This window comes from Mus musculus, chromosome 14 (assembly GCF_000001635.26).
Source record: "Mus musculus strain C57BL/6J chromosome 14, GRCm38.p6 C57BL/6J".
NCBI classification, from domain to species: Eukaryota; Metazoa; Chordata; class Mammalia; order Rodentia; family Muridae; genus Mus; species Mus musculus.
In genome coordinates, this window is record NC_000080.6 from 118,840,848 (window position 1) to 118,866,028 (window position 25,181).

The 25,181-nt window shown below is 45.0% G+C and overlaps 1 protein-coding gene across 6 annotated transcripts in view; it reads left to right on the top strand.

The window, feature by feature from the left end:
* The window catches only part of Cldn10 (claudin 10), an 86,655-nt gene that overhangs the window by 52,977 nt on the left and 8,497 nt on the right, over positions 1-25,181 (top strand). For 4 of the 6 annotated variants that reach the window (NM_023878.3, NM_001160097.1, NM_001160096.1 and 1 more), the window contains exons 2-3: positions 20,849-21,010; positions 21,102-21,183. In NM_023878.3, the coding sequence (NP_076367.2) occupies positions 20,849-21,010; positions 21,102-21,183 (244 nt within the window). Of the gene's footprint in view, positions 1-14,102; positions 14,363-20,848; positions 21,011-21,101; positions 21,184-25,181 lie in introns of those variants that run through there. The other 2 variants (NM_021386.4, NM_001160099.1) reach the window with 1 other exon arrangement.

Below are 25,181 nucleotides of genomic sequence, written 5' to 3' on the forward strand. Positions count from 1 at the left end.
GTGGTTAAGTTAATTGATGAGGGGGACCCATCTTCACCGTGGCCAGGACCATTCTCTGAGCTGCATAAAATGGAGATAGCATGCCTCTTCTTCCTTTGGATTTAATATGGTGCTCCTTCTAGTTCCTGCCACTGTGATTCCCTGTTGCTACAGCCTGGAATCATGAGCCAAACAGACCCTTTCTCTGGTAAGTTGCTCTTGCCCTAGCATTTTACCATAGCAGCAAGAGAAGGAACTATGGGAGAACACAGCATGAAGACCTAAGTCAGGTCCCCGTGGCCCACTGAAATCCCAGGTGCCATCACCTGCATATAACCCGGAGCTCAAGATCATGCAGAGACACACAGAGAGCACAGTGGCCAACCACCCCAGCCACATTAATGAGTTCCAGGTTCAATGATAGACCCTTATCTCAAAAAAGAAAAGGTGATCGATTGTGGAAGATGCCTCTGGGATCAACTGCTGTCTGCCACAACACCCACATGAACGTGTCCATAAAACATCCCTGCCCCCCCCCAACACACACCCCCAAAGAGAAAATAATGCTGGCTCATGCTATTTCTACTCATAATGCCAAAGTTCAATGATTTAGAAGTATTACTGCTTCTTTTATATTTCTCATATGTAAAAATGGGACTCATGCTTGTCTCTACAATCATAGTAGTCAGGGCACATGGTAAATGTGATTGTATAGAAAAAGCCACTATTTCATCTATGCAGGGACTATTTACATTAGAATGTACACAATTTAAAAACAGTGTGATTTCAAAACAGTCAAAGGTACGGCTCATCTTCACCACGGTTTTCCTAGAAGCTAAATACTGCACTAGAAGCATGTGGGATGCATTCATTAACCAATACAAGAATCTCGAGGCCAAGGTCACAGTCATAGTCATGGCTATGACAATGAAGGGCCACGGTCATGTTTGTTCAGGAGCAGGCAAAGCAAATATTAGCATGCATAGACTCTGAAACCCATCCTTCAGGAAACACACTCGGTCTGCAGAGTGCTTGCCTAGCATTCGTTTGCAAAGCCTGGCTCAGGCCCTAACACCACCCAGACCAGACAAGCTTGTGTATGCTCACGATCCTAGCATTCGGGGTGGGGAAGCAGGAGGATCCGAGGTGTAAGGTTGTCTTCATCTATAGAGTGGGTTTGAGGCTGGGATGAACTATGTGAGACCCTGCCTTGAGACCAAGAGGCATCCAGAACTTTCCAAGTGCTCTGGAGAACAGATCAATGCCATTTAAGATCAATGCCATTTAAGATCAATGCCATTTAAGTAGATGTAACTGACTGTTTTTCTTTTCTTATACACGATACATAAATTCCTTGAAAGTTAGAAATCACTGGCTCATAGAAAAAGAGGTACAAGAAACTGCCACCTTGGTACTTCAACCCTCACCTGTGGGAGATGCTCCCTCATAGCTGTCCTGGCAGATTCTAAGCAGCCAATTCCAAAGCACTAAACTCATAGTGTGATTCCAGAATGTCACCCGAGGGCACAGGCCCCCTCCTGTAGGTGCCCTATTCTTGTTATTAAAAACAAAACAAAACAAAACAAACAACAACAAAACAGACTCAGGTGGGAACTCAAGGAAATTTTATTGGAACTTGAGAGACAGGCTGACAGAACAGGCAAGCCGGAGCTCTTGGCAGCCAATTTGGGGAAGAGATGGGTAAGAGGAAGTCAGAGAGCCATGCTGTCTGAAACCAAGGTAAGAAAGCCGGTACACTCAACAGTGAGCACACATATGCCTGTGCGTATGAGTACTTGAGTGTGTGTGTGTGTGTGTGTGTGTGTGTGTGTGTGTGTGTGTTAGTGGTATGTGTGTGTGTGTGTGTTAGTGGTATGTGTGGTGTGTGTGTGTGTGTTAGTGGTATGTGTGTGGTGTGTGTGTGTATACGTGTGGGGTGTGTGTTTGTTTGTGTGTGTGGTATGTGGTGTGTGTGTGTGGTATGTGGTGTGTGTGTGTGTGTGTGTGTGCGTGTGTGTGTGTGTGTGTGTATGTGTGTATATGTGATGCATGTGTGTGTGTGTGGTGTGTGTATGATGTGTGTGTGTCCTTGTGTGTCCTGTGTGTGGTGTTTGTGTGTGTGTGTGTGTATGTGTGTGTATGAGCACAAACTCGGTGTCTCCTAGGAGAGAAGGCCAGAGAGAGAATTTCCAGAGGTCTAGGCAAGCAGGCTTAGGACTTATATCCATGTTGTAAAAACAGATATAAAGAGGAAAAAGAAATGTCACTTTTCTGGGCTGCCAAGATCTGCTGTCTGATTCCCGTCCATGGGAAACAGCACATGGCAGAAGGAAAGAAATGACTCCCAGAGGCTGTCCTCTGAACTCTATCCTGTGTATGTGCCCACGATAAATGATAAATGAATAAACAAATAAATGTAAGGAATTTTTTTTTCAAAAGCCGAGCCGTGGTGGCACATGCTCTTAATCCCAGCATTCAGGAAGCAGAAGCTGGTGAATCTCTGAGTTCGAGGCCAGCCTGGTCTTCAGAGTGAGTTCCAGGACAGCCAGGGCTATACAGAGAAACTCTTGTCTCGAAAAAACAACATTTTTTTTTCAAAAGAAAAAGAAAAAGCTGCAATTTCCGAGTTAGAAGTACATTTAAAATATAAATGACAAGACATCATATTCATAACAAGATTATAGCTAGAGAGTGTTTATTCATAGGATATTATTTACAAAGAACACAAATTAGACAATTACAGGAGGTATTTTGAAAGTTTACACTTAATGTTCCGTCCAATATTTTAAGTCATTTATCCTTTTGACTAATAAAATTCAGTTCAGTTACTATCGCGTGCTATAATATCCCATTTATCTGGTGTCCATATTTTAATTTTTTACTCCTCTTAGTCACATCTGGAAGCAAGCAGGTTATATAGCAGAGTTCTGCCCTTTGCTTTTCTCCCGCACAGTATGGGGACTCGAGAGTCTGGAGGGCACACAGAACGGCATTCAGGCTGCTTAACCAAATTTCATGGGCTGCTGTATAGACTGTGCCAAAAGAATTACAATATAACCTTTCATACTGTGTTCTTGGTGGTGCGAAAAAGCCATTGTAAACACCCGAGGATTACACAGACAGACAAATTGTGTGGGGAAGTTGCTGGCGTCGGGCATATTTCTTGTTAGGAAGATTCACCCCAGCCCCGGCCACCACCGCGTCCTAGAGGCGTGGCGTTCATAATAATAACAGGTAAAATGCGATGTTCCCTTTCTTCTTCAGCTCTTAACCCTCACAGACCCTAAATCAAACAGAAACAGCCATTGTTCGGAACCACAGAGGGGCGCGTCTCTTTTCTACCGAGTCGTAGGCATTCAGCACATAGCTGTTTCCTTTTCCGGGTTACTGTTTAGTTATCTAGAGTCGGCTGGTTCTGCACCAAGGGGTCACACATTCTCCTAGGGACCACTGATGTCCTCCTTGTTTGAAACAGTCTCTTGTTCGATGCTGTGTTTGCTAGGCTAGCTGGCTCATGAGTTTCCCAATATTCCAGACTTGGCCTCCCATTTTGCCATAGGTACTTCCATAGTTAGGGTCACTGTTGCTGTGACTAAAAGCCATGAGCAAAACAACTTGGGGAGGTGTCAGGGGTGTCTCAGTTAGGGTTTTACAGCTGTGAACAGACACCATGACCAAGGCAACTCTTATGAGGAAAATATTTAATTGGGAATTGCTTACAGATTGAGAAGTTCTGTCCATTATCATCAAGGCATGACAGCATCCAGGCAGGCATGGTGCAGGGGGAGCTGAGAGTTCTACATCTTCATCTGAAGGCTTCCAGGCAGCTAGGACTAGGGTCTTAAAGTCCATGCCCACCGTGACACACCTATTCCAACAAGGCCACACCTCCTGATGGTGCCACGCCCTGGACCAAGCATGTACAAACCATCACAGTAGTGAAGGGTTCATTTGGCTTATGCCTCCTCATCATTGTTCATCACTGAAAGAAGTCAGGATAGGAACTCAAACAGAGCAGGAACCTGGAGGCAGGAGCTGATGCAGAAGCCATAGAGGGGTTCTGCTTACTGGCTTGCTTCCTCTGGCTTGCTCAGCCTGCTTTCTACAGAACCAGGGCCACCTGCTCAGGGTTGTGGCACTACCTAAAATGGGCTGGGCCCTCCACCGTCAATAACTAAAGTAAAAAACTGCCTTACATGTTTGTCTACAGCTGGATCTTATGCAGGCATTTTCTCAATTGAAGTCCCCTCCTCTCTGAAGACTTTAATTTGTGTGGCGTTGCCATAAAACTAACCAGGACAGATACGGTGAGATCTCAGGCTACACCTGGCTTCACATAGGTTGTGGAGGGTCCAGACTCAGCTCCTCCCACTTCTGCCTCAGTCTCTTTACTCGCTGAACCATAGCGTAAGCCCATGCTTACAAAGATTTTACCAGCAGGGTTATATCTGGGAGGAGGATGATAGCCTTCAATGTTCAAATGTTATTTAAATCTTGCTCATGGTGAGTCCGACTTTTCTCCAGCACTGAGCTCAGATAAGTTTTCAAATTCACACTTTTTGAGAGAATGGACATATGTAAATGTTGATCCAGTTGATATGCTATTCCAACATGTAGTTGATGACATAATATACATTAAGAAGTCGCCTGTGGATTCTGGTTTCCTCACCTGAAAATACTAAATTAAATAACCTTGAAGAGTACTTTCTAACTCTAGCATTTTAGAGCAATAAAATTCACATCTTATTATGTTTTAAATGACTCCAAATTAAAGTACCATCGTGCAAAGTCCAGTGGATGGAAATTGGGAAGAAAAAGCTGCATCTGAACTGTTTTCCACCAGGAGCTGGGCTGTGTGTCCGTCTGTCTGTTCTCTATGGGAGACTAAATGGAACGGTTCCATGATTATGGCCAACTGTGGTCCCTGCCCTTAGGAACCTCCAAGGAATGTATGCCCTGGGGCAGGATCCCAGCTGCATAGATAAAGGACATCTTTAAAAAAATTATCCGAAATCATCATTGAAAAGCAGAAGGCCCTCACCTATTTCTTACCACACAAACACACACACTCACTCCCACTAAAACCCACACACACGTACACACGTACACACACCCTCACACACTCACCACACACACTCACACACACATACACACACACATACTCACATACAAGCTCTCCATGACTCCTACACTCCAACCTTTTTTACCTCTCCCCTTAAAAGAGACTCGTTTCCTCCTATGTGCTCCATCCTTCTGAGCTACTCAAAAAGGGACCACCCCAACCTCTCTCTTGAGGCAGCTTTAGTCAAGGTTAATTGGGACTTAGATGGTGTCCTCTTTAGTCCCAGCTGTGTGTCCTTCTCCACATGCCTGGCCATATCAATGGCCCCATATGATCTCCCGTAGACCATCTTCCTCACATGGTCAGAGGTTCTTACCCTGGGCTTTCTCTTGCCCATATACTCTAGCCTGACAGTGTTTTCTGTCAGTTCTCTTGTCTTGGCTGTGAGATGGGAGCTGGACCTGGCCCTTCTCTGCTTTATGCAGCCTTAAAGGATCTGGCTTGTCCTGTGGATTTATACCGAACCCAGACAACCACAAATGTGCCTTGCTCACCCAAGCTCTTTCCAGTCGTGTATGTGGAGGGTCACCCCGCTTCTTGGTATTTCCTCTCATGTCTCCTGGCGTCTCACAGTCTGCGTTTCTGAGACTAAATTCCTGATGTCACTCAGACCTGCTTCTCTAGAGGCTCCCTCCTCTTAGCCAACATCACCATCCCTCCTGAGGCTGACACGATTCTACCGTCCTCCTTCATGCACCTCAGCCAACTGCTCAGCAAATCCGGTCATCTCAACCCTCAAAGGACATCAAAACTCAAGATTAGACCCTTCGTTCCCATCCCACTCCCCTAATCGGTCCCTCTGCCCCTGGGTCTATCCTGCCCCCTTCTGGCAACTCCAGGTTAGTTCCAAAACGCACTAGACCCCTCATCTCAGAGGTAATCAAAGTCTGCCCGCGACACCCTGAGTGAGAGCGAATGGTGTGCTTGGTGATTATAGGGCTGGGCCCAAGCAGTACAAGCCGGTATCTGCACATAGCCACACAGAGACATGGATACATAGACAAATAGGCAGACACCATAAGAACAACACAGACGCGGACACACATGCATACAGATGCATGCACATACATGATGCATTCTTATCACCCACAAACAGACACATGGTCAGACCGCGGATATGCAGATGCACAGACATGCTGCCAGCACGTCATATTTGTCTCTTCGCTGGCCCTGTCTTCCACCATTCACCCTCTGCTCTCATTGTAGATGCTCCAGTGGCAAATCCAGGATTATTCAGGCAAGTACAGTAAGCTCCCCTGTCCAGAATGTTCCTCCTGAAGAGTCTATAGACACATTTGGTCATCATTTCTTTACCCAAAGTCATCAGGGATGGCTTCCATGGCCACTGGAGACTTTTATAGTCACTACCCTCCTTCTCTATACACACAGTTCATATAGCTCTGTTCCTATAGCTCTCTCTCTCTCTCTCTCTCCCTCCCTCCCCACCATCTTCCCTTCTCTCTGGCATATATGACCTAATAGTCTGAATAGAATTAGCTTTGTTTTTAACCGTCTCTTGCTTCCCCAGTGGAACATGAGGTACACATGGGCAGGGGTTTGTCTGGTTCCCCACCCTAGTGTGGAGGGTGCTGGAGCTGTAGGCACCCAATAAGCGCATGCTGGATTTGTTTAGCAGATGACTGATGCATGCTATTTCCAAAGTGAGGGCAAAGTGAAGTGAACTTCAGGTTGTTGGAACGCTGTCCTCAATGAGAGGAATTCCAACCTCCTAAGTCTCCAGAAGTCACCACCGGACTACACATCTCATGCCACCATCCTCCCCTGCCCAGCTGACCCACCCCGGGGCCAGTGAAGTTCACCAGTCTCTCATGGCCTCATCTTCTCAATGAACCATTTCTGTAAAGTGTGTCTAGCACATTTAGGGCAGCTGCAGTTAACTGAAAGGAGATTATAGATCAGGCCCTAACAAAAACAAATAGGCAAGCAAAAAGGCACCTAACATCTAATATGACCTTTCCTCTTAGATTTTAGTGTGTCTTGGTCAGCTGGTTTAAAAACATCAAAATTTCAGTCACGCTGTGGCACGGCACGCCTTTAGTCTAAGCACTTGGGAGGCAGAGGCAGGTGGATCTCCAAGTTCTAGGCCAGTCTGATCTACAGAGCAACCAAAGCTACACAGAGAAATCCTGTCTCAGAAACCAAATCAAACCAATAATCACCAGAAAGCAATGTGAAGAGGAGAGCTTTTAGCACAGTGAACAAGACCCGCTACAGAGCCGTGCCTTCAGGAGAGCAGGGGGCAGGAGGAAGGGTTCACTGGCTAAGCAAACCTCTTCAGGTCAGCTGTGTTAGCTGAGTGTGTGTGTGTGTGTGTGTGTGTGTGTGTATACACTCATAAAACTGCTCCTGACATAGTGAAGAAGCACGGCTTACAGTGAGGCACACTGGTGAACTTCAATTCACCTGTTGCAAAATCAACTCAATGTGCTGAAATTAAGTAAGGACGCTGGGCACCTGTTCAAATACTTCTACTTATGAAAACGATTTTCCTGAAAAAAAACAATTAATCTAAGTCGGGTTAGCTGGAATTGATTTAACTCAGGTTTGGGTGTTTGTTCTTACACTTAGTAGGCATAGAATGAGTTAGTGCGTGAGTTACAGGGAGCTGTCTTGGTAGGAGGCAATTTCTCAATAAAGGGTGTAGACTGTAGAACAGACCTGGCTATTGATCCAGCTACTGCTGCCCAGGAGTAATCTCTCTGTCTCTGTCAGTGTCTCTGTGTGTGTGTCTCTGTCTCCTCCTTTCTCCTAACTTCCTTTGGCCCCTCTCTTTGGCCCTGCCCATCTGCTTCCTGGTATCTTTCTTCTCTAGCTCTTGGCATCAACCTCTTTTTTTGTTGGCAGTTCAACACTTTTTGCCTTTTTTAGTTTAAAATTTGCAAAATAATCCATCCACATCCACCTACTGTCGGTGTATATCAAATCAATGTTATTTTCTTTTTGTATTTTTTGAGACGGGGTCTGGAGGCAGTCTTGGCCTCATGCCAGGATTTTTGTGACACTGGCGACTCCTGCATGCTGGGCAATCCCTCTATCCACTGATCCTCATCTCCAGCTCTGAGCAACACCATCCTTACAGGAAATGTAATCATATACGTTCAGAGAGAAGATCTATGAGCAAACCAATCAGCATCCAGACAAGATCAAGCAGATTCAGAGTGGTGTGGCCGTAGACATGCATCCCTTGTTTTAACCAATCACATCCCAGATCTTTGGATACATTGTGTTTAATCTTCACAAGACCTTGAAGGAAGTCATTTTCATTACTGTTATATAAAGGAGTGATGCTGATGAAGATACAGCAAGAGACGGAATTTCTGCTTATGTCCATAGTCTGCCCTCCATCCACATCACGTACTTTTATAAGTACATTGCACTACCATGCTTTACCATGTTTCTAATATTAAGAAAAAAGAATGTAGGACTATATACATATATAGGTTTTCTTATTAAGATTCTTGTCCATACACCCCCCCATCTATAACAACAGCTTCCTTTACATACATGGGGTGGGGCTAGAGAGTGATGTATGACGGTGGGGATGAGGCCAGAAAGTGATGTGTGAGGGTGGGGATGGGGCTAGAGTGTTGTGGTGAGGGGGAGGGACTATAAAGTGATGTGGTGAGGGGTGGGAATGGAGTAGAGAGTGACATGTGAGGGTGGGGGTGGGGCTAGAGTGAAGGTGGGGGTGGGGCTAGAGTGAAGGTGGGGGTGGGGCTAGAGTGAAGGTGTGGGTGGGGCTAGAGTGAAGGTGGGGGTGGGGCTAGAGTGAAGGTGGGGGTGGGGCTAGAGTGAGTGTGAGAGTGTGGGTGGGGCTACAGAGTGATGTGAGGGGTGGGAGTGGAGTAGAGAGTGACATGTGAGGGTGGGGGTGGGGCTAGAGTGAAGGTGGGGGTGGGGCTACAGAGTGATGTGGTGAGGGTACCAATGGAAGCTCCTGGTCCTTTTCTTGTTGATGTTATCTGTGGATAATTGGATGGAAACCTTTTAGTGTTGGAAGTGTTCGGGGCGCTCAGGGTGATCATAGAAACTCCTTCATTTTACAAATAAAGAAGCTGTAAATAATCAGAAAAATGGCTTGTTCAGAAACATAAACACTTAATTGCTGGCCCTACCTGGGTGAGTGAACTGAGTTAGAACATCCTATGCTCACTGGCCAACAGCAGGAAGTCATTCTGTCCTACAAGGTCAGGAGTTTCTAGTACCCCAGAGTGAGAGGCACTTCAAACGGGAAGAGTGTTCGGCTGGGAGCTGCTGAATCCAAATGTTCCCAAGGTATGTCATGAATGGCAATGTGTGTTTCAAACGGACGCCTGAAAAGCAAATCTCAAGATAAAAACATCAACTGTAACAGGTCCAGGAAGCAATTCATGAGTGGGTCCAGCCTCAGAGGAAAAAAAAGAAAAAGAAAAAAGAAAGCAAAAGCCGTTGGTGTGCTCACAACTTGCAGCGAAGTAAAAACGAGAGCAGATGTATGTGTATGTCCCTGCATGTGCAGTGATGTACACGTGACTACATATGTGTATGTGTGTATATCGGTGCATGGATAGAAGTGTTCACTCCCTGAGTGCTCTTGTCACTGAGTCTTTACACTAAGTAGACTCCAAGCATCACAGAACTTACATAGAACACCAAGGGTGACTCACGTGAGGGAGAAGAACACAGATACACTATTCTAACGATAGTTGTGGCATTAGTGCCTTTGTTACCAGGTCTTTGTAACAACACTTGGTTGCTAAATAGCTGTTTAGCTCACACTTTCGTTTGGGGCTTCCGTTTCTTCCCAGATGATTAACAGCATGCTACCTCACTGGAGTCTAGGAAGGCGCTAATGTATACTGAAACCAAACTTGATGCTTAGAAAATCCTTGAGCTGTGGTGAAAGGCACACCTGTGTTCTTTGGCAGCTGAACTGAATCTCAAGTAAAGAATTTCTGCAAATCTCTCGTTCAGTTGGCCAAACAGGTTTTCACTCCCATTGAACAACTGGGGTTTGGGGGTGGGGGGGAAGCCTCTATTTTTCCTTAATGACCACAATAATACCACACAAATCACTTTTAATACTAAGGCCTCGGGAGTGGGAAGGATGTTGTGTTTCAGTGGATAAAATAGCTTCAAGCAGAATGTGTAATTTATACATCAATTCGAGCTCCTTGGGGTAGACAAGGGTACTTTCTAATGAGAAAGCTATGACTAAGATGTTACACTGAATTAATTAGAAAAGGCTGTTTTCTTGATAAAATCATGTTTACACTTAACAATGATGAAATGAAGGTGTCAGAGAGCTGAACCCCAGTGAAAATACAAGGGTTGTTTGGAACTACATATTCTTAAAGCAACACAAGACATTTATCTTTCTTTTTAAATATCCTCTGTCTGGTCCATTTTCATGTTCTACATATTTTTATGTTAGATTACACAGTTCTCTGTAATGCCATCAACAGCATTCTGACTACATTGTTTTGAAAGTTTAAGGTATAAAACATTTAAGCTGAGTGCTTGACTCATTACATACTGGTCTTTAGCCATTAGAGAAAGTATTTTTCCATTTTTTGTGGGCTCAAAAAAATTTAACTTTTTACAGTGCATCTGTAATGTAGTCTAGGGAGCTTAACATCATCCAATCTCATAGCAAGGGCAAAGAATAAAAGAGGAAAAAAAAAAAAAACATGAGTCAAGTCCACAGGCGTGACGACCCTGGCTCAGGAACTAACAGCACTGCTATCCTGGTGTAATTTATGGATTGTTTGTGGCACTTCCCACTTGTTTTAAGTTAAAACTATGTCGCAATCTCTACAGTAATAGACTATTTCTATTTTTAAGTTTTCAACAAGGAGATTAATCTTCTTTCTCTCCCTAATACACACCATCTTTTATGTTAAACTGTTTGTACACATATGCACTAGTCTCTGCCTCTTGGAGCTGAGGTCCCCGAAGTAGCTTCTACTGGGAGCTTGGAGAGTCAGGCTACCCTGGAGGTTTTGGCTTCATTAGTGAGTGATGTGGTAAGGCAGGGCCAGGAGTACGTGGAGTTCTCCCTTGAAATTCACAACTTCTTGCCTCTGGAAGCTTTGTTTGCATAGCTCGTGATTGGTGGGTTGTTTCTCCCAAGTGCAATAGACAGAAATATAGTACATTTTTTAACTTTCAGAGAGAGAACAAGAAACAATTTCCACAGTTATAACTTTAAAACAGTATGCCTCTGGAGCCAAGTAGTGGAATTTACAACCAACCACTTGGTAAGCATGAACCTAGCAGAGGTATAACCACAATGCTAAACATTTTTTCTTATCAAAATATTTTTGTGCCAGTGTTCTGTCAAGAAAAAACAAGAAATGGTTAACAAATTATCAAGACAGAGCAAAAAGCCTGTGATCAAGGACAAAAAAGTAATTTGGATAATACTAATTTTAACCAACGTCACAGAGAATATTCAAGCTCAAAATACAAAATTAGATCAGGAATGGGGTTCAGGAAGAAATTTGACATGAAACTATGACAAAGGGCAGGAACCCAGAGGTGGGAGTGTTTCATGGGAGATCAAAAAAAAACTCCCAGGGGGGCTGATGTGAGTAAACAGGAGATGACAAACTTTGCTCTTAAGTTTGACCCACTAGTGAACCCCAAGTGACACACTAGGTCAAGTTGAGCTTAAGGCCAGAACAGGACGTACCTATGTCTGCCGCCGACTGACCAAACCGTGTTCACCCTCACGTTCCTTTCCACAGCCATGAGACTGCACACACAAGCACACCACCTACCTGAGGCTGCACAGCCAAGAGAAAGAGTCTGATGTTTCCTCATAGCTCAGATTGTAGCACTGGGTAGAAATCAGGCAGGGATGGATTTGAGTTCAATATTGAAAATGTGTCCAAAGGGGTCATTAATTAAAACAATAATAGATACCTTGTTAAACCCTGGGCCCTGGAGTGTGGAGCGTTCTCTCAATATTATTCTGTAAATAGATGGACAAGGACGAGTAGAACTCATCTTCCTCTGGTCCTTCCCGAGCCCAAGTTTTAGTAATTCAGTGTCCAGCTTTGCGCCCGCTTCATGGGCACATAGTCATTTCAGGTCTCACTGTGTTTCACTTGGTTAAAGTAAAGAAAAGCAACAAGCAGCTACATTCTTCCCAAATGGCCAGGGGAGCTCTGCACGGAGGAGATTGTGAGCCTCCACTAGGAGCCTGCTTCTTTGTAGCTGGCTGATTTATGTGTTGTAGACCTTTGGTTACTTTTGGCAAGAAGCAGATCCTGAAAGGTCACACCAAGAACTGCAAGAACTTTAATGGACAATATAATAAGCCCATAATGAAGCCAGTGTCTTTGTCCTCTCATTGATGCCCAGATTTGTGACCTCAGGAGCTGGAAGGACACCTTGATCTTTGTGTTTATCTTGAGACAGCAGAGGAAAGATGAATGAATAAGTTTATTCTTCAGTTAGGTGGGAAAGTTAGAGTGGGTTTTGTTTGTTTGTTTTAAGCTGGTGGGGGCTGGGGAGACAGCTCAGTCAGAGCAGGGCCTGGACTCAGCTTCTCAGCACCTCTGTAAAAGCTGAGCGTGACAGCAACCTCAGAGCTCACTGGCCAGTCAGTTTGCTAGAATGGTGAGCTCCTAGTTTGGTGATGGATCCTGTCTCAGAAAATAGGGTGAACAGCCCTAAAGGTTGATATTTAATGTCTAACTCTGACCTGCACACACACACACACACACACACACACACACACACACTCACACACACTCGCACAGCACACACACATATTCTCACACATGCATGCATACAGATACGCACACAAGCCGCACCCACACGCCCACACACTCTCACCTACTGTGTGCATACACTCACACACATGCACAAACACTATGCACACACTCATAATTCTCTCTCTCACTCACACAAGCAAGATAAAAACAAAAGTCGAGAAGGGCTGGGGAGATACACAATCAGTAAAGCTTGAGTTTGGATCCCCAGCCCCTCTGTAAAAGGCCAGACCCGCGGTGGGTGTACAGCTGGGGAGGGAGGCAAAGAAAGGGAATCCCTGAGACTCGCGGCACGGGCCTAGGCCAATCTGAAAGACAAGTCGCAGTGAGAAGGACCACTAAACAAAGTAGATGGCACCAGGGGCTGCTCTCTGGTCTCCACACTCACAGACACACACACGCACACGCACACACAACTGAGCAAAGATTCATAGACATCTCTCTCTTGCTTCAGAACCCTCCCAGACCAGACTCCCCAAACTGAAAGTGTGTTGCTCTGGGGGGAAAACGAGTCAAATGACAGCCCCATATCTAGTGCATTAATTAGCCAAGACCCTCACGGGGCTCTCTGGAACTTGAGCTGGGCTCATCGGCTACCTCCCAATTAAGTCTGAGCTTCCTGATTAATACTTTCCACATGCCACTAGGCCGAAGAGAACTGAATTTTAAGGGGAAGGCCAGTTTCAGTCCCAGTATGCCCCTCTTCACAAGCCAAACAGGGTCACGCAAACAAGCGTTGCTCACTGGCCTTTTGCATTCAGCAAAGCGAGGCTGCGTTACCATACCGTTTCTTTTCAGGGCACACCAAAGTTGTTTCTGTTCTGCTTTTGCAAGGCACCCAGTGAGTCAAGCTATTTGCCGCGGGTAGGGCTGAGTCGGGGTGGCTCGGTGGGAGGCGCAGCAGGCTATCCACATCTGGTTGTCCCTGGACAGCACCAATAAAAGAGCCGGTTTCCGCGGCTCCTCTGTGAGAGATTTGGGAACCTCGGGCCCGGGGGGAGAGGGGAGAGCGCTGGTCTGAGGGCTTTGCGATTGCAGACGACGGGCCAGCTGCTGGGGGCGGGGGACCCAGGAGGTACCCCAAGACCTCCCCGCGCGCTCTGGGTGCCCTGACAGTACTGTGAGTGCGGGTCCGCCAGTGCCCTCAAGTGCCCAGTGGGCGGGACGGAGGCGGTGACCGGGGGCGGAGCCTCGGGGCTGGGCGCGTGGGGGTCGCGGCAGCGGGATCGGGAACCAGCGAGAGCGCCGCTGCAGCCCAGCATGGCTAGCACGGCCTTGGAAATCGTCGCCTTCGTAGTCTCCATCTCGGGCTGGGTGCTAGTGTCTTCCACACTGCCCACCGACTACTGGAAGGTCTCCACCATCGATGGCACTGTCATCACCACAGCCACTTATTTTGCCAACCTGTGGAAGATCTGCGTTACCGATTCCACCGGTGTCGCCAACTGCAAGGAGTTCCCCTCCATGCTGGCGTTGGATGGTCTGCATCTCTTTGGGACCCCATCCCCATCCCTGCTCCTTGCTGGCTTTCCAAGCGGGCGCGTCCTCTTATGGACCGGCCGTGGGATTCCCGGGTGGGGGAGGCTGGGTCTTATACTCTGCCCCGGGAGGGTCTGCGATGCCCGCTGTCTACGGATGGGTGTCCGGTGGGGCGTCTTCTGAGCCTGGGAACCCCTGGTGGTGACGAGTAGGATCAATTCAGGTAGTTGTGGCGCACAAGGCTGGTCCCGCGTCTGTCTGGGACTGAGTGTAGGGCAGCAGAGGCTGGCCACCCCACGACCAAAATCTGATTCTCATTAAAATGACACCACTGAGATCCATGAATGCTCGCCTTGATATCGCTTTAGCGGGTTCATTGAGTCTTTGAAAAGCCAGGCACGGAGGAGAGGCAAAAGAACCATATTGAAGTTTGTTGCTGTTTTCCTTTAAAATCCCTCCTACAAACTTGAGGGCTTGAGCTTCATTCTTTTTCTCAGTTTCAAGAAAATCAGTAGCCCTTGCTCATACGGGGGGTGGGGGTGAAGTGGCTCAGAGGGCAGGGGACGTTGGACAGCAGAGATCAACAGGATGAGTGACCACTCTTCCAGGCTTTGTGCAAGCATTCTGGGTCTTCTTCGCTTGGTATATGAATATATATATATATATATATATATATATATATATATATATATATATAAATTGGAGATAGATATTAACATAGGAAGATGTTATATTTATAATTTATATAATTTATATATTTATATATTTTATATTATATTTATATTTATATATATTTTATATTATATGTATATATATATTGGAGATATATATATATATATACATATATTGGAGATAGATATTACCATAGGAAACTGACCGTTTAGTTTCCAGGGTATAGTCAATACAGTATAATGCTCGTTCATGTTCTAGGCTCTTCCAGGGTTTTGCAAATGACTAAATGGATTCTGGCAGAAACTTAAGAAGAGCAGCTTGCTCCACTTCTAGATGTGAGGCGTTTTCCTTTTCTTTATTATTCCTCTTGCCATTTTTATTTGCATAGCTGGGTAAATAGAAGACTTGATTCCCCTAAGACAGTGCTTGCCACAAAGGGCAAACTGTTGCTCAATTCAGTGTTCTGTGGAAGCTGGTCTATGGGAATAGGTGCCTGCCTTTACAAGGCGGCACCCTGGGCCGGGCCCTGTTGTATAAAGTAAGTAGCTGGAACACTGTTTACTGCGTGCGTTGTTGCTGAGGTTCCTGTGTTCATCGGAGCGCTCATTCGGGAGACAACAGACAAGCTCTTGTTTCTGCGGTTTACATTCAGGAACACAGGATTCACACTATGTTCTAGAACTGTTCTGTTTATTATGCTATTGTAGCCAGGGATAGCCTGCTAGATAAGTCTGCTTCCTTCTTCGGGAGTTTTGGGGTTCAAGGAAGAGGAGAGAGAAAGAAAGAAACACTTCTTCAAGCTTTGCGTACAGGACCGTGGGGGTTTCCTTCGTATGTCTGCTGAGAGGGTGGAGGTGTTCTGTGGTTTGGACAGGCTGGGTAATGAGGAGGAACTGGGACACAGTCCTCATTATCAGGCACTGAACAGAGTTATGCCACTCACAAATGCATATATGCAAAATGGGCATGCTGATGTGACTAGAAAACATGTTTTTAAAACAAGAAATGATATATTCCACATAGTTTTTAAATTAATTACGTCTTTGTAATCGGTGCAGATAGAAGAAAAGTCTTAGCTGCTGCATAGCTCTCGGTACTCTGGACAGAATGACCCACTGACGCCGCTGACCCCTGGTGCTCACTGAAATCCTTTATCTTCTCCTCTGCGTGCACGTGTGTGTTTCTGTGCACTGTTCTGCCACCAGGCTGGAAGAGCATGCGTTTTAATGTCCAGTTCACACTGACAAACTGCATTCTACCAGAGTGCAGGGACAGCTGCCTCGTTGCTTTCTCTTTGCCGTTGCCATTCAGAATCGCACGTTAGAGCTGTGAGGCTACTGTTATTTTTGGTCTGCGTGCGTTCCCCTTAACTCCCTGCGAGTCTGACCATTTAGACTTGTTTGTTAACCATTTCTCCCTTTTCCTATGTATGTCTCACAACAATACTTGTGTTGTTTCTTGGTGCAAGCTGAGCCCATTGCTCGTGTGTGTGATGTCATTTTTCCATACTGAACTTAGAAAAAGGTGATGTGATTGATTATAGCTACCAGGCTTTCCCTTGCGGACTTCACCCTCTGTGGTACCCTGGCACCTTTGCAAGTACAAAAGACAAGGGTTCAGCCACAGCTACTCCTCCACGTGAAAGGGAGTTGATTCCCCCTCCCCCACTACAGGTGGAACTTTCCAGAGCAGCACCAACCCCAACTCTGCCTTCTCTTTATCTTGGATTTCCAAGGCAGGGATGTTGGGAGCTGGGTCTGATATTTGAAGTGGTAGAAGAAAGCCACCTCTTTTTCATCTCTGATGGCCACAGGCCAGAACAACCCTATGTCTCCCCTGCTTAAGCCAGGCATAGGCTCCAAATTAGAGATGCCAAGAGAGACGGCTAGTGACTTTTGCTGTCTTGTGTTGTGGGAAACAGAATGTCCTATTTGCAATATGATTTCTCATCCTCTGGAGGAATCACTGTTGTCCCCCAGTTTCCCCTTGGGAAAGATGAGGTGTGGCACAGCTAACATCTAGACTAGGGACTATGTCAGGTTGGCAGGCACCTGACATTTGCATAGAATTCGATCTTAGTTGTAGAAGGGACTCTTTGGCAGTTTCTTGTCTCCCATGCCATTCACCCTGCTGTCCAGATGAGAAGTGGAGATGCAGAGAGATCATTAGGTAGTCAGGGACACAGTGTCTGCAGGTGGGACAGCGCCCTGCCTTCAGAATCCACTGTAACAGAAGATTTTATTCTTCCCAGTTAAACACGGCAGCTTACTACGCTGCTGATTTGCAAGTGGAAGTAAAGGGCGCACCATTAAGAAGACGTGTAACTTTCAACGGTTACCTTGAAGGCTTCTGCAAAAGGATTCAACTTGGTCCAAGTTACTGTTTGAGCATCTCACAGTTGAAGGGACTGGTGGATCCTGTTTACTGCTAGCCCATATTCCTTTCAAAGCACACTTGAACTTCTTTTCTGCCTGGTTGGTTTTTTTTTTTTACTGTGTGCCATCCATTTTCGCTAATGGGGGTGTTTGCCATTTCTTGCAGGAGAACTAACGATAAATTATACCTTGAGAACTTCTAAGTAAATACGTTCATGCCTCAGCACTTTAATGTGTTAATTAGCTATTAACGGTGTCAGTAAATTAGACCTGTCAGAAATAATGGGCTCCTTGACTAGGCTTTTGCTCCCACTTCTCTTGATGGTGTAACTTCTAAGTTTGCCCTCCGGACCTGTTAAAAAGCTAGGGTAGGTAGAGGTCTGCCTTGCAAAATATAAACTCTGAAAGTCTGCTGGGACTCACGAAAGGCCTGAGATTCTGTAGGCTTTAAGGACCAAAAGGCCTGAGTTTACAAACCTCAGGCTAATTAACACCACAAGCCATTCCTCTCAAGGCTGGCAGGGTAGTTTATCCCTGGTCTTGGTTCCCCATTACTGAAAAATCAGGCCAACTATTGTCCTTAGTGCGTGCAGAAGTTAGCAAATTATCCTTAGTGTTCTTGAGCCAGAGTGGATCGTACTGCTCTGCACACACATTTCTTGGTAGCACAGAAGGAGGAGCTAGACAGACTGAGAGTTGGCCTAGACCCCCTTCCTTCCCGGGTCTGTGCCTGGAGACCTGGGAAGGTCAGAGAGAGGAGACTTTAGAATGAGAGATTTGGGAAACCCTTTTTTCTCTCTCTCTGAAGTGTAAATACTACTGTTATTTTCCCTGCCTTGCAGGCTGACTGGCTTGGACAGCATTTTAACCAGTGTTTACCATGTAGGGAAACTCATTCCCTGTTCTAAGTGACCAGACTGTAGGACGCAGCCCTCGGTAAATTCCAGTCCATCCATCTGCCTGTGACGAAGCCCTTAAGGAACTGCAGATTATGATGCATGATAGAGGATGTGTGTTCCTGTCTTTTTCTAAATATGTGTCACACGTGACACAGAAGTCTCCCTTTTCCCATGGTTTTCCTTTCCTGGGTCTCAATGGCCTGTGGTCAACTAAAGGCCAAAATAGTAAATGAAAAATTAAAAAATTAAATAATCTATAGGTTTTGAATACATTTTATAATTCTATTTTACTTAATTAGTACTTTTTTTTTAACAGTGCCTCACGACGGAGCCCAGGCTAGCCCTGAACATTGTCAGAGTTCTGGGGCTGCAGGCCTGTGTTTCCCAAGCCCAGCTTTCTGTACTTAATCTGTAATTTTTATCACATATTTATAGCAAAACTGGTGTATACATAAAATTCAGTATTATTTGTGGTTTCATGGGAGTTTCGAAACAAAACATACTCCAGGCTGATCAAGGGTACTACTGCATTTATGTGTGTGTGTGTGTGTGTTTGCATGCGTGTGACTATATATATGTTGTGTGGGTATGTGTCTCTGTGTGTCAGTATGTCTGTGTCTGTGCATGTATCTCTGTGTATATCTCTCTCTCTCTCTCTGTGTATGTCTGTGTATGTCTCTGTGTGTATGTCTGTGTGTATGCATGCATCTCTCTGTGTGAATATATTTCTGTGTGTATGTCTGTGTATGTATATGTCTCTGTGTGTATGTGTGTGAGTGTAGGTCTGTGTGTGTGTATGTCTGTGTGTGAGTGTATAACTCTCTGTGTGTCTATGTGTGTCTATATGTGCATCTTTGTGTAGGTCCCCATATGTGTATATCTATCCTTCTACTTTTATTGTTTAATGTTTGCATTCACAGCAAGCTAATGGCTACCTGTTTGCTGCCTGTGCTTTTGTGCTGAGCAGGGAGTCCCTTGCGATCCCCTTGCAGACCCCTGGGCTTCGTAAGGTGGTGAGAGACCTTCTCCTGGTGTTGCTGCTGCTCTTGTGCTGTGGGCTAAAGTTTGAAATAGAGTTGGTTCAGTGTTTAGTAGCAGAGACCCAGAGAGCTTTCCAGCACCAATGATTGTTAACAAAAAGAGCTTCCACTGCCCCAAATCACCAAGCCAAGTTTCTTTTGCTGCCTTTGACAGCATCCTCATCAATGAAATGAACTCCGGCTGCACTGCCACAGCAGCCTGTGTTTACAGGGGCTGAGCACGTAGGACATTAAGCAGAAAGATTTGTTCCCTAGGAACAGGATTCAACTTTTAATTTCCATCCTTTTCCAGAGAAGCGTGGGACAGGAGACCACCACCATTGACTCCACAAATTTATAATTATTAGCTTACTAGTACGGATTATCATGGGCTTTGCTTGAATACTAAATAATGATAGGTGGCACTTAAGAGGGTTTTGTTCTTTTGTTTTTATTAGAAGGCCTAATTCCCAAAGCAAGCCTGCCGTGTGTTCATTTGCCTACACCTGCTATGCGCCCCTCTCTCACATCAGTCTGAACAGTGTTGTTTCCTGCTGAAATTAAGTGGCTTATATGGGGATGGTATGCCATTTTGAATTTTATTAATTTAGAGTGAGCCCGTGCCTGGCCAAATGCCCTGCTAAAGTTTGTCATTACCCCAGCTATGCAAATAAGATACGTGACTGAAAGCATAGATGGTTCAGTGGGAACAAGCTATCAGGCTCACGAAAGAAACTCGTTTGCACCCAAACACTTGGCTGAATTATAATTTACTCTCCTATTAGGCAATATTTTCTCAAGCCCAACTTTATTCTATGCACTCTAACTAACAATAGCACAGTGTCTCTAAAATAATTCTTAGATTCGACATGGGTCACTAACAGACGCTGGCTAGTCTCACTTATAAACTTCCATTGACATCAGGAGATTCTACCCGGCGGGAGATCTTGCTGCCTGTGTTAACGTTCTAGTTTTGCAGTGCCAGAGTCGGTATGGTACGTATTGAGAAGGTTGCTACGCTAAGGAGTTAGAATGAGAGGCAATGAGGCATGTACTTCATAATCTTTTCCAGGGTGCGATCCCTTCTACTGATTACTAGCTCATCTGTGGCAAATCACAGAACCTTCGCAAGCCTTAGTAAATACAGGAATAACATAAAGATCTAGCCAGAGGCTATGCATAAGGTGGCCCTTCAAGAGTGAGGCCCAGAATGGGCTTTTCAGGTAGACTCGCTTGCTTTCCTTTCTTTTTCTTTCTTTTTTGTTTTTTTGTTTTGTTGAGACAGGGTTTCTCTGTATAGCCCTGGCTGTCCTGGAACTCACTCTGTAGACCAGGCTGGCCTCGAACTCAGAAATCCACCTGCCTCTGCCTCCTGAGTGCTGGGATTGCTTTCCTTCCATTGTGTTGCTGGTTTTCCACCAAGACAGTCTGACAGCCATCCCAAGCGACAATGCTAGCGAGGTGTTCTTTCTGGAGAGCTGTGCATTTCTGTGTTAACATGAACGACCTGCTCTAATTACAGGTTACATCCAGGCATGTAGAGGACTAATGATCGCTGCGGTCAGCCTGGGATTTTTCGGTTCCATTTTTGCACTCTTTGGAATGAAATGTACCAAAGTCGGAGGCTCAGATCAAGCCAAAGCTAAAATTGCTTGCTTGGCCGGGATTGTATTCATATTGTCAGGTAAATAGTTAACTTTTCCTACCAAACAAGGAACTTCGGGGTGTAAATGATGAAACTCTAACTGGTGTGCTTGCCCACTGGTGTTTTGCAGGTCTGTGTTCCATGACAGGCTGTTCCCTGTATGCAAACAAAATCACAACAGAATTCTTTGATCCTCTTTATATGGAGCAAAAGTAAGTGTTGTCTTCAGTCGAGATGTGTCTAGCTCATAGAAAAATGAGAGAGATGGAGGTCATGGATTTCCTGTATAGCTTTTGAAAATGAAGTTTGTTAGTAAATCTGACATTAGATTTATGAGTCGTCTTGATGAAGGATGCGTTTGGTGACAGTTATGAACATCGTACGTCATCTTTAAATAGCTCAGAGCAGAGGATGTGGAGAAGTAAACCCATCCATTTTACATGACAAAGTTGAAGGGAAATTCAGGAAAAGCCGGGGTGAGGTAAGATGGGAGGAAAGGATGCCAAGTTCTGAAGATAAAACTTGCCTTGGTAGTTCATTCAGAACAATCTTTGCAAATGCTGGTCTCTCCACCTTCCCAGCCTTTATGTAAAAACCACACACAGTGAGGTGCTGTGGGGCGTGGCCTCGAGCCCTCTGCTGACTGCTCCTATCTGCAGTGCCTTAGGACTGACTTAATCAGCTTGTCGGTGGGTTGTTGTTTCGGAGTTCAAGGATGCTGGCTTTTTTATTGGGTCCCTGAGATTACTTCTTTGAATTGTGAAAATCCCAGGGACACCACATGAGAAACACCCAGCCGTATATCAAATCTTGTGTCTTCATGAAACTCCCGTGAAGCTCACATACTTCTCTAGGAAATTGTGTGTGCACATTTGTGGGGTGACATGGGGGTAGGGGTGTTTTTGACATCAATCAAGCTGGCAATTATATTTCAGACTTGAGATAAGTATTTTCAAAATTTTAAAGGTCAAGTTAGACATAATTGGTCAAGTGGGCATTATGTTTTCCTAGTGCATTTAGAAGTCTTCAGGGCATTGTTTTTCTAGTTCTCTCTTCGGTAAGCCAGAGTAGTGGAGTTGTAGGTAATGAGGATTATATTAACACATATGGGTCCCTTCACATGCCAGGCACAACATTGCTGGATTCTATCAAATTGCTTCACATTTATAATACCCTCATCAAGTGGGACTCTCTCCTGAGAGTCTCTTGGACTAAACTAATCCACATCTCAAACCAGGAGGTGGAGTTCTGTAGAACACGTGCTCTAAGCTGTGAGACTTATGATGCTGACAATAACTGTGCAATACTAATTTCATAATTACATAAAACTTTGGCTACTAAAAAACTACATGCTACTTTTTATTCCAGAGCTTCTGTCATACATTTATTTTAAAATAGTGTCCATTCGGACATTTTAAGATTAAGAAACAAACAAACAAACATTGTCTTTAGATCCAATCTAATTTTTACTCTTTACCCATGGTAGAAAAATATATCCTAATTTGTAAGTATTCTCCTTACTTCTTTTTTTTTTCTGTTGTGTTTCATGTTTTTGAGATACAGTCTTGCTGGGTAGCCCAGGCTAGACATGAATTATGAACTTTTTGCCTCAGCATCCTGAATGCAAGGATGATAGGCTCAGCTTCTTGTTTATTTTTGAAAACTAGATTTGTACAGATGTACAGGAAACCAAACTCGGAGGTGATGATTGAGACTTCACAATCTCAATAAACTCTGGTTGGATCAGGGAATGATTAGACTGGAGGGTGGTCAATGTCCTCTTGCATTCTAGTTAGAGAGGCATGGCAGGAACCCAGGCTTCAGGTAAACCAAGGGCTCCTTCAAACCGATCCATCGATAGCAGTGGTTTCATCTGATGTTTTACTTTCTAAATTAGCACCTTCTTGGAGAGGGTGGGCAATAGAAACCAGAAAACCTGACGCTACATCTGCATTGGCTTCCAGTACAGGGTTAACCTGGCTCTACAGATCTTGAGAAGTCATCGTTAAAGCAAATCTTTGGCCAGGCTTATTTGTAGAAGAGCGTGTTCTCGACTGGCTTTGCTAGAATTTAATAACTGCTGTCTGATTTCAAATTCATTTGAGCTTGAACATGTGTGAGACTCAATTCATGACTCTGCCAAGCCAGGTGAGCAGAGGTTTGGAGAAGGTGCTGGAAGAGGGTTCTAGATGTTTCTTTGATGTCTTGCTAGACCGGCATGAGGACTCTGTAACTTTCTTGAGGTCAGAAAGCATCTCCTTCAGTTCTGTCTACCTACCAGAGTGCCCCCAAGTGACTCTGTAACTGTAGAGAATCTGGTCCTTCCAGACCTGTGCAAAGCTTCCTGCTATGTTGACAGTCTGAGGAGGCTTTGCGGAAGGATCTGTTCCTTTTCCCACAAATGGCACACATTAGGCTATACCAAGTTACTTCTAAGTGTCTTCTCCCTGGTGGTGGCCTCAGAAGGTGTGACTGTCAGTGGCATGAGCCCACATATCTGGGTCCTTAGCAAAGCACTGAAAGGCTGCTGTTTGCCACAAGCTTTGGTTTGAATCGCACTCTTGTGCCCGAATCCTAAAATGAAGATCGTTCAGGCCTTGAAACATGTTTTCCGCTTTCTTCTTGTTGTTTTGTTGATGCTGTTGAATTCTACAATACATCTCATCTCTCCAGCATTAGACCTTTGCAGAGCTCCGCCCTATCCCTCTAGCATATACGCCCTGACTGTTTAAGCTAGGAAAACACAACTAGGCTTATCAACAAATTCCTACTGTGTGCAAAGGAACCCAGTTGTAGCTTTATTCCTGAGTAAAATGAGGGTAGAGCTGCAGTCGAGAATCTAGCTGTCATGTTGCCATGCGATAGCTTCAGTGGCTTTTTATTCTAAAATGCTTTTTACCCCCATCATATATGAGAAGAATTCTCTTCCGACTTACATCTGGCAGGATCACAGAACTTACACAGCTCCCTGCGTTTCTGTTTTCTGCTGTCTCCCCTCTTTGTGAGTTTTCATCTAGGTGGTGACTCTGCTTGAACAACTCCAACACGGGCATTTACAGAGACATGAAAACAACCTCTTCTCTTCCCCTTAGGCTATTCCAAACCAACTTCCTCCTTTTTATTAAAACAGAATCCAATAAATCCAAAAGAAAAAAATCTACCTACCTACAAGCTTATGCTAATAAGCACCCCAAAGCAAGATTCACAACCCACATGATAACATTATTCTTACCTTGGCTTTGTTGCCCAAACCACTAACTTCCTGAATGTCTTGTTTTGCTTTCTTAAACTGTTCCAAGTCACAATTGATCAGCAGGAAAAAACTGCTTTTCAAAACAAGCAAAGTAGAAGCCACCACGACCCGTTTAAAGAAACAGAACCCTGTTGTCTGGGACTCCACTGTGTACCAGTGATGCTCGGCCTCTGAGCCTCACTCCTGGGTCTCAGCCTCGAGGCTTTTCTGTTTTCCATTTTACTGTGGAATACTCTTCATTCCTGGCATACTTGATTCAATACTTTAGGATTTAGACTATACTTAGGTAAAATCTCTTCACTATTGTAGGTTTTAGTAGTTAGAAATTAATGCTTGCCTGACTGGGGATGTGGGATAATGTAGATTCCTGTGCTTAATATGAGGGAGGCCCAGGTCCAGTCCTCAGCATAGAAAGAAAGGCATACATGGGGTGGAAGGCAGAAAGAAAGAAGAGGGGAAGGAGGGGCAGGGGTGAGGTGGACGAGGGAAGAGCTACTTTCAGATGAATTCTCTCATTCTAGTTTCTGGTTGAGACCTCAACCTTACAGGTGCACAGGTGACCTAGCCAGGCTTATTTATCTTTTCTCTCCCACCTTTGTCATCAAATGCTGCAATATGAATGCTCACTAGGTTCTTTGGAAAGTGAGCTGAGGTTTTTTGCACTGGTCATGGAGTTTTGGGTGGGAGATTGATCACACGGAAGTCTTAAACACCAGGAATAACTGGAACTCAACAGTAAGAAGGCATGAGTCTGGAACTTCGCTTTGTTCAGAAGCCGCACGGGTCACCTCTGCTTACAGGAAGTCCCCAGATGCTTCTGTTAGGCTAGTGAGCCTTTTAAAAATCAACCGGGATAGCAAATGTTTGCCAACGCCATTCCATTTTACTGATTAGCCTGTGGCGAAATGATTCCTGTCAGTCTAGTTGGGTCTGACAACTTAGCTCCTATCCCTTTAT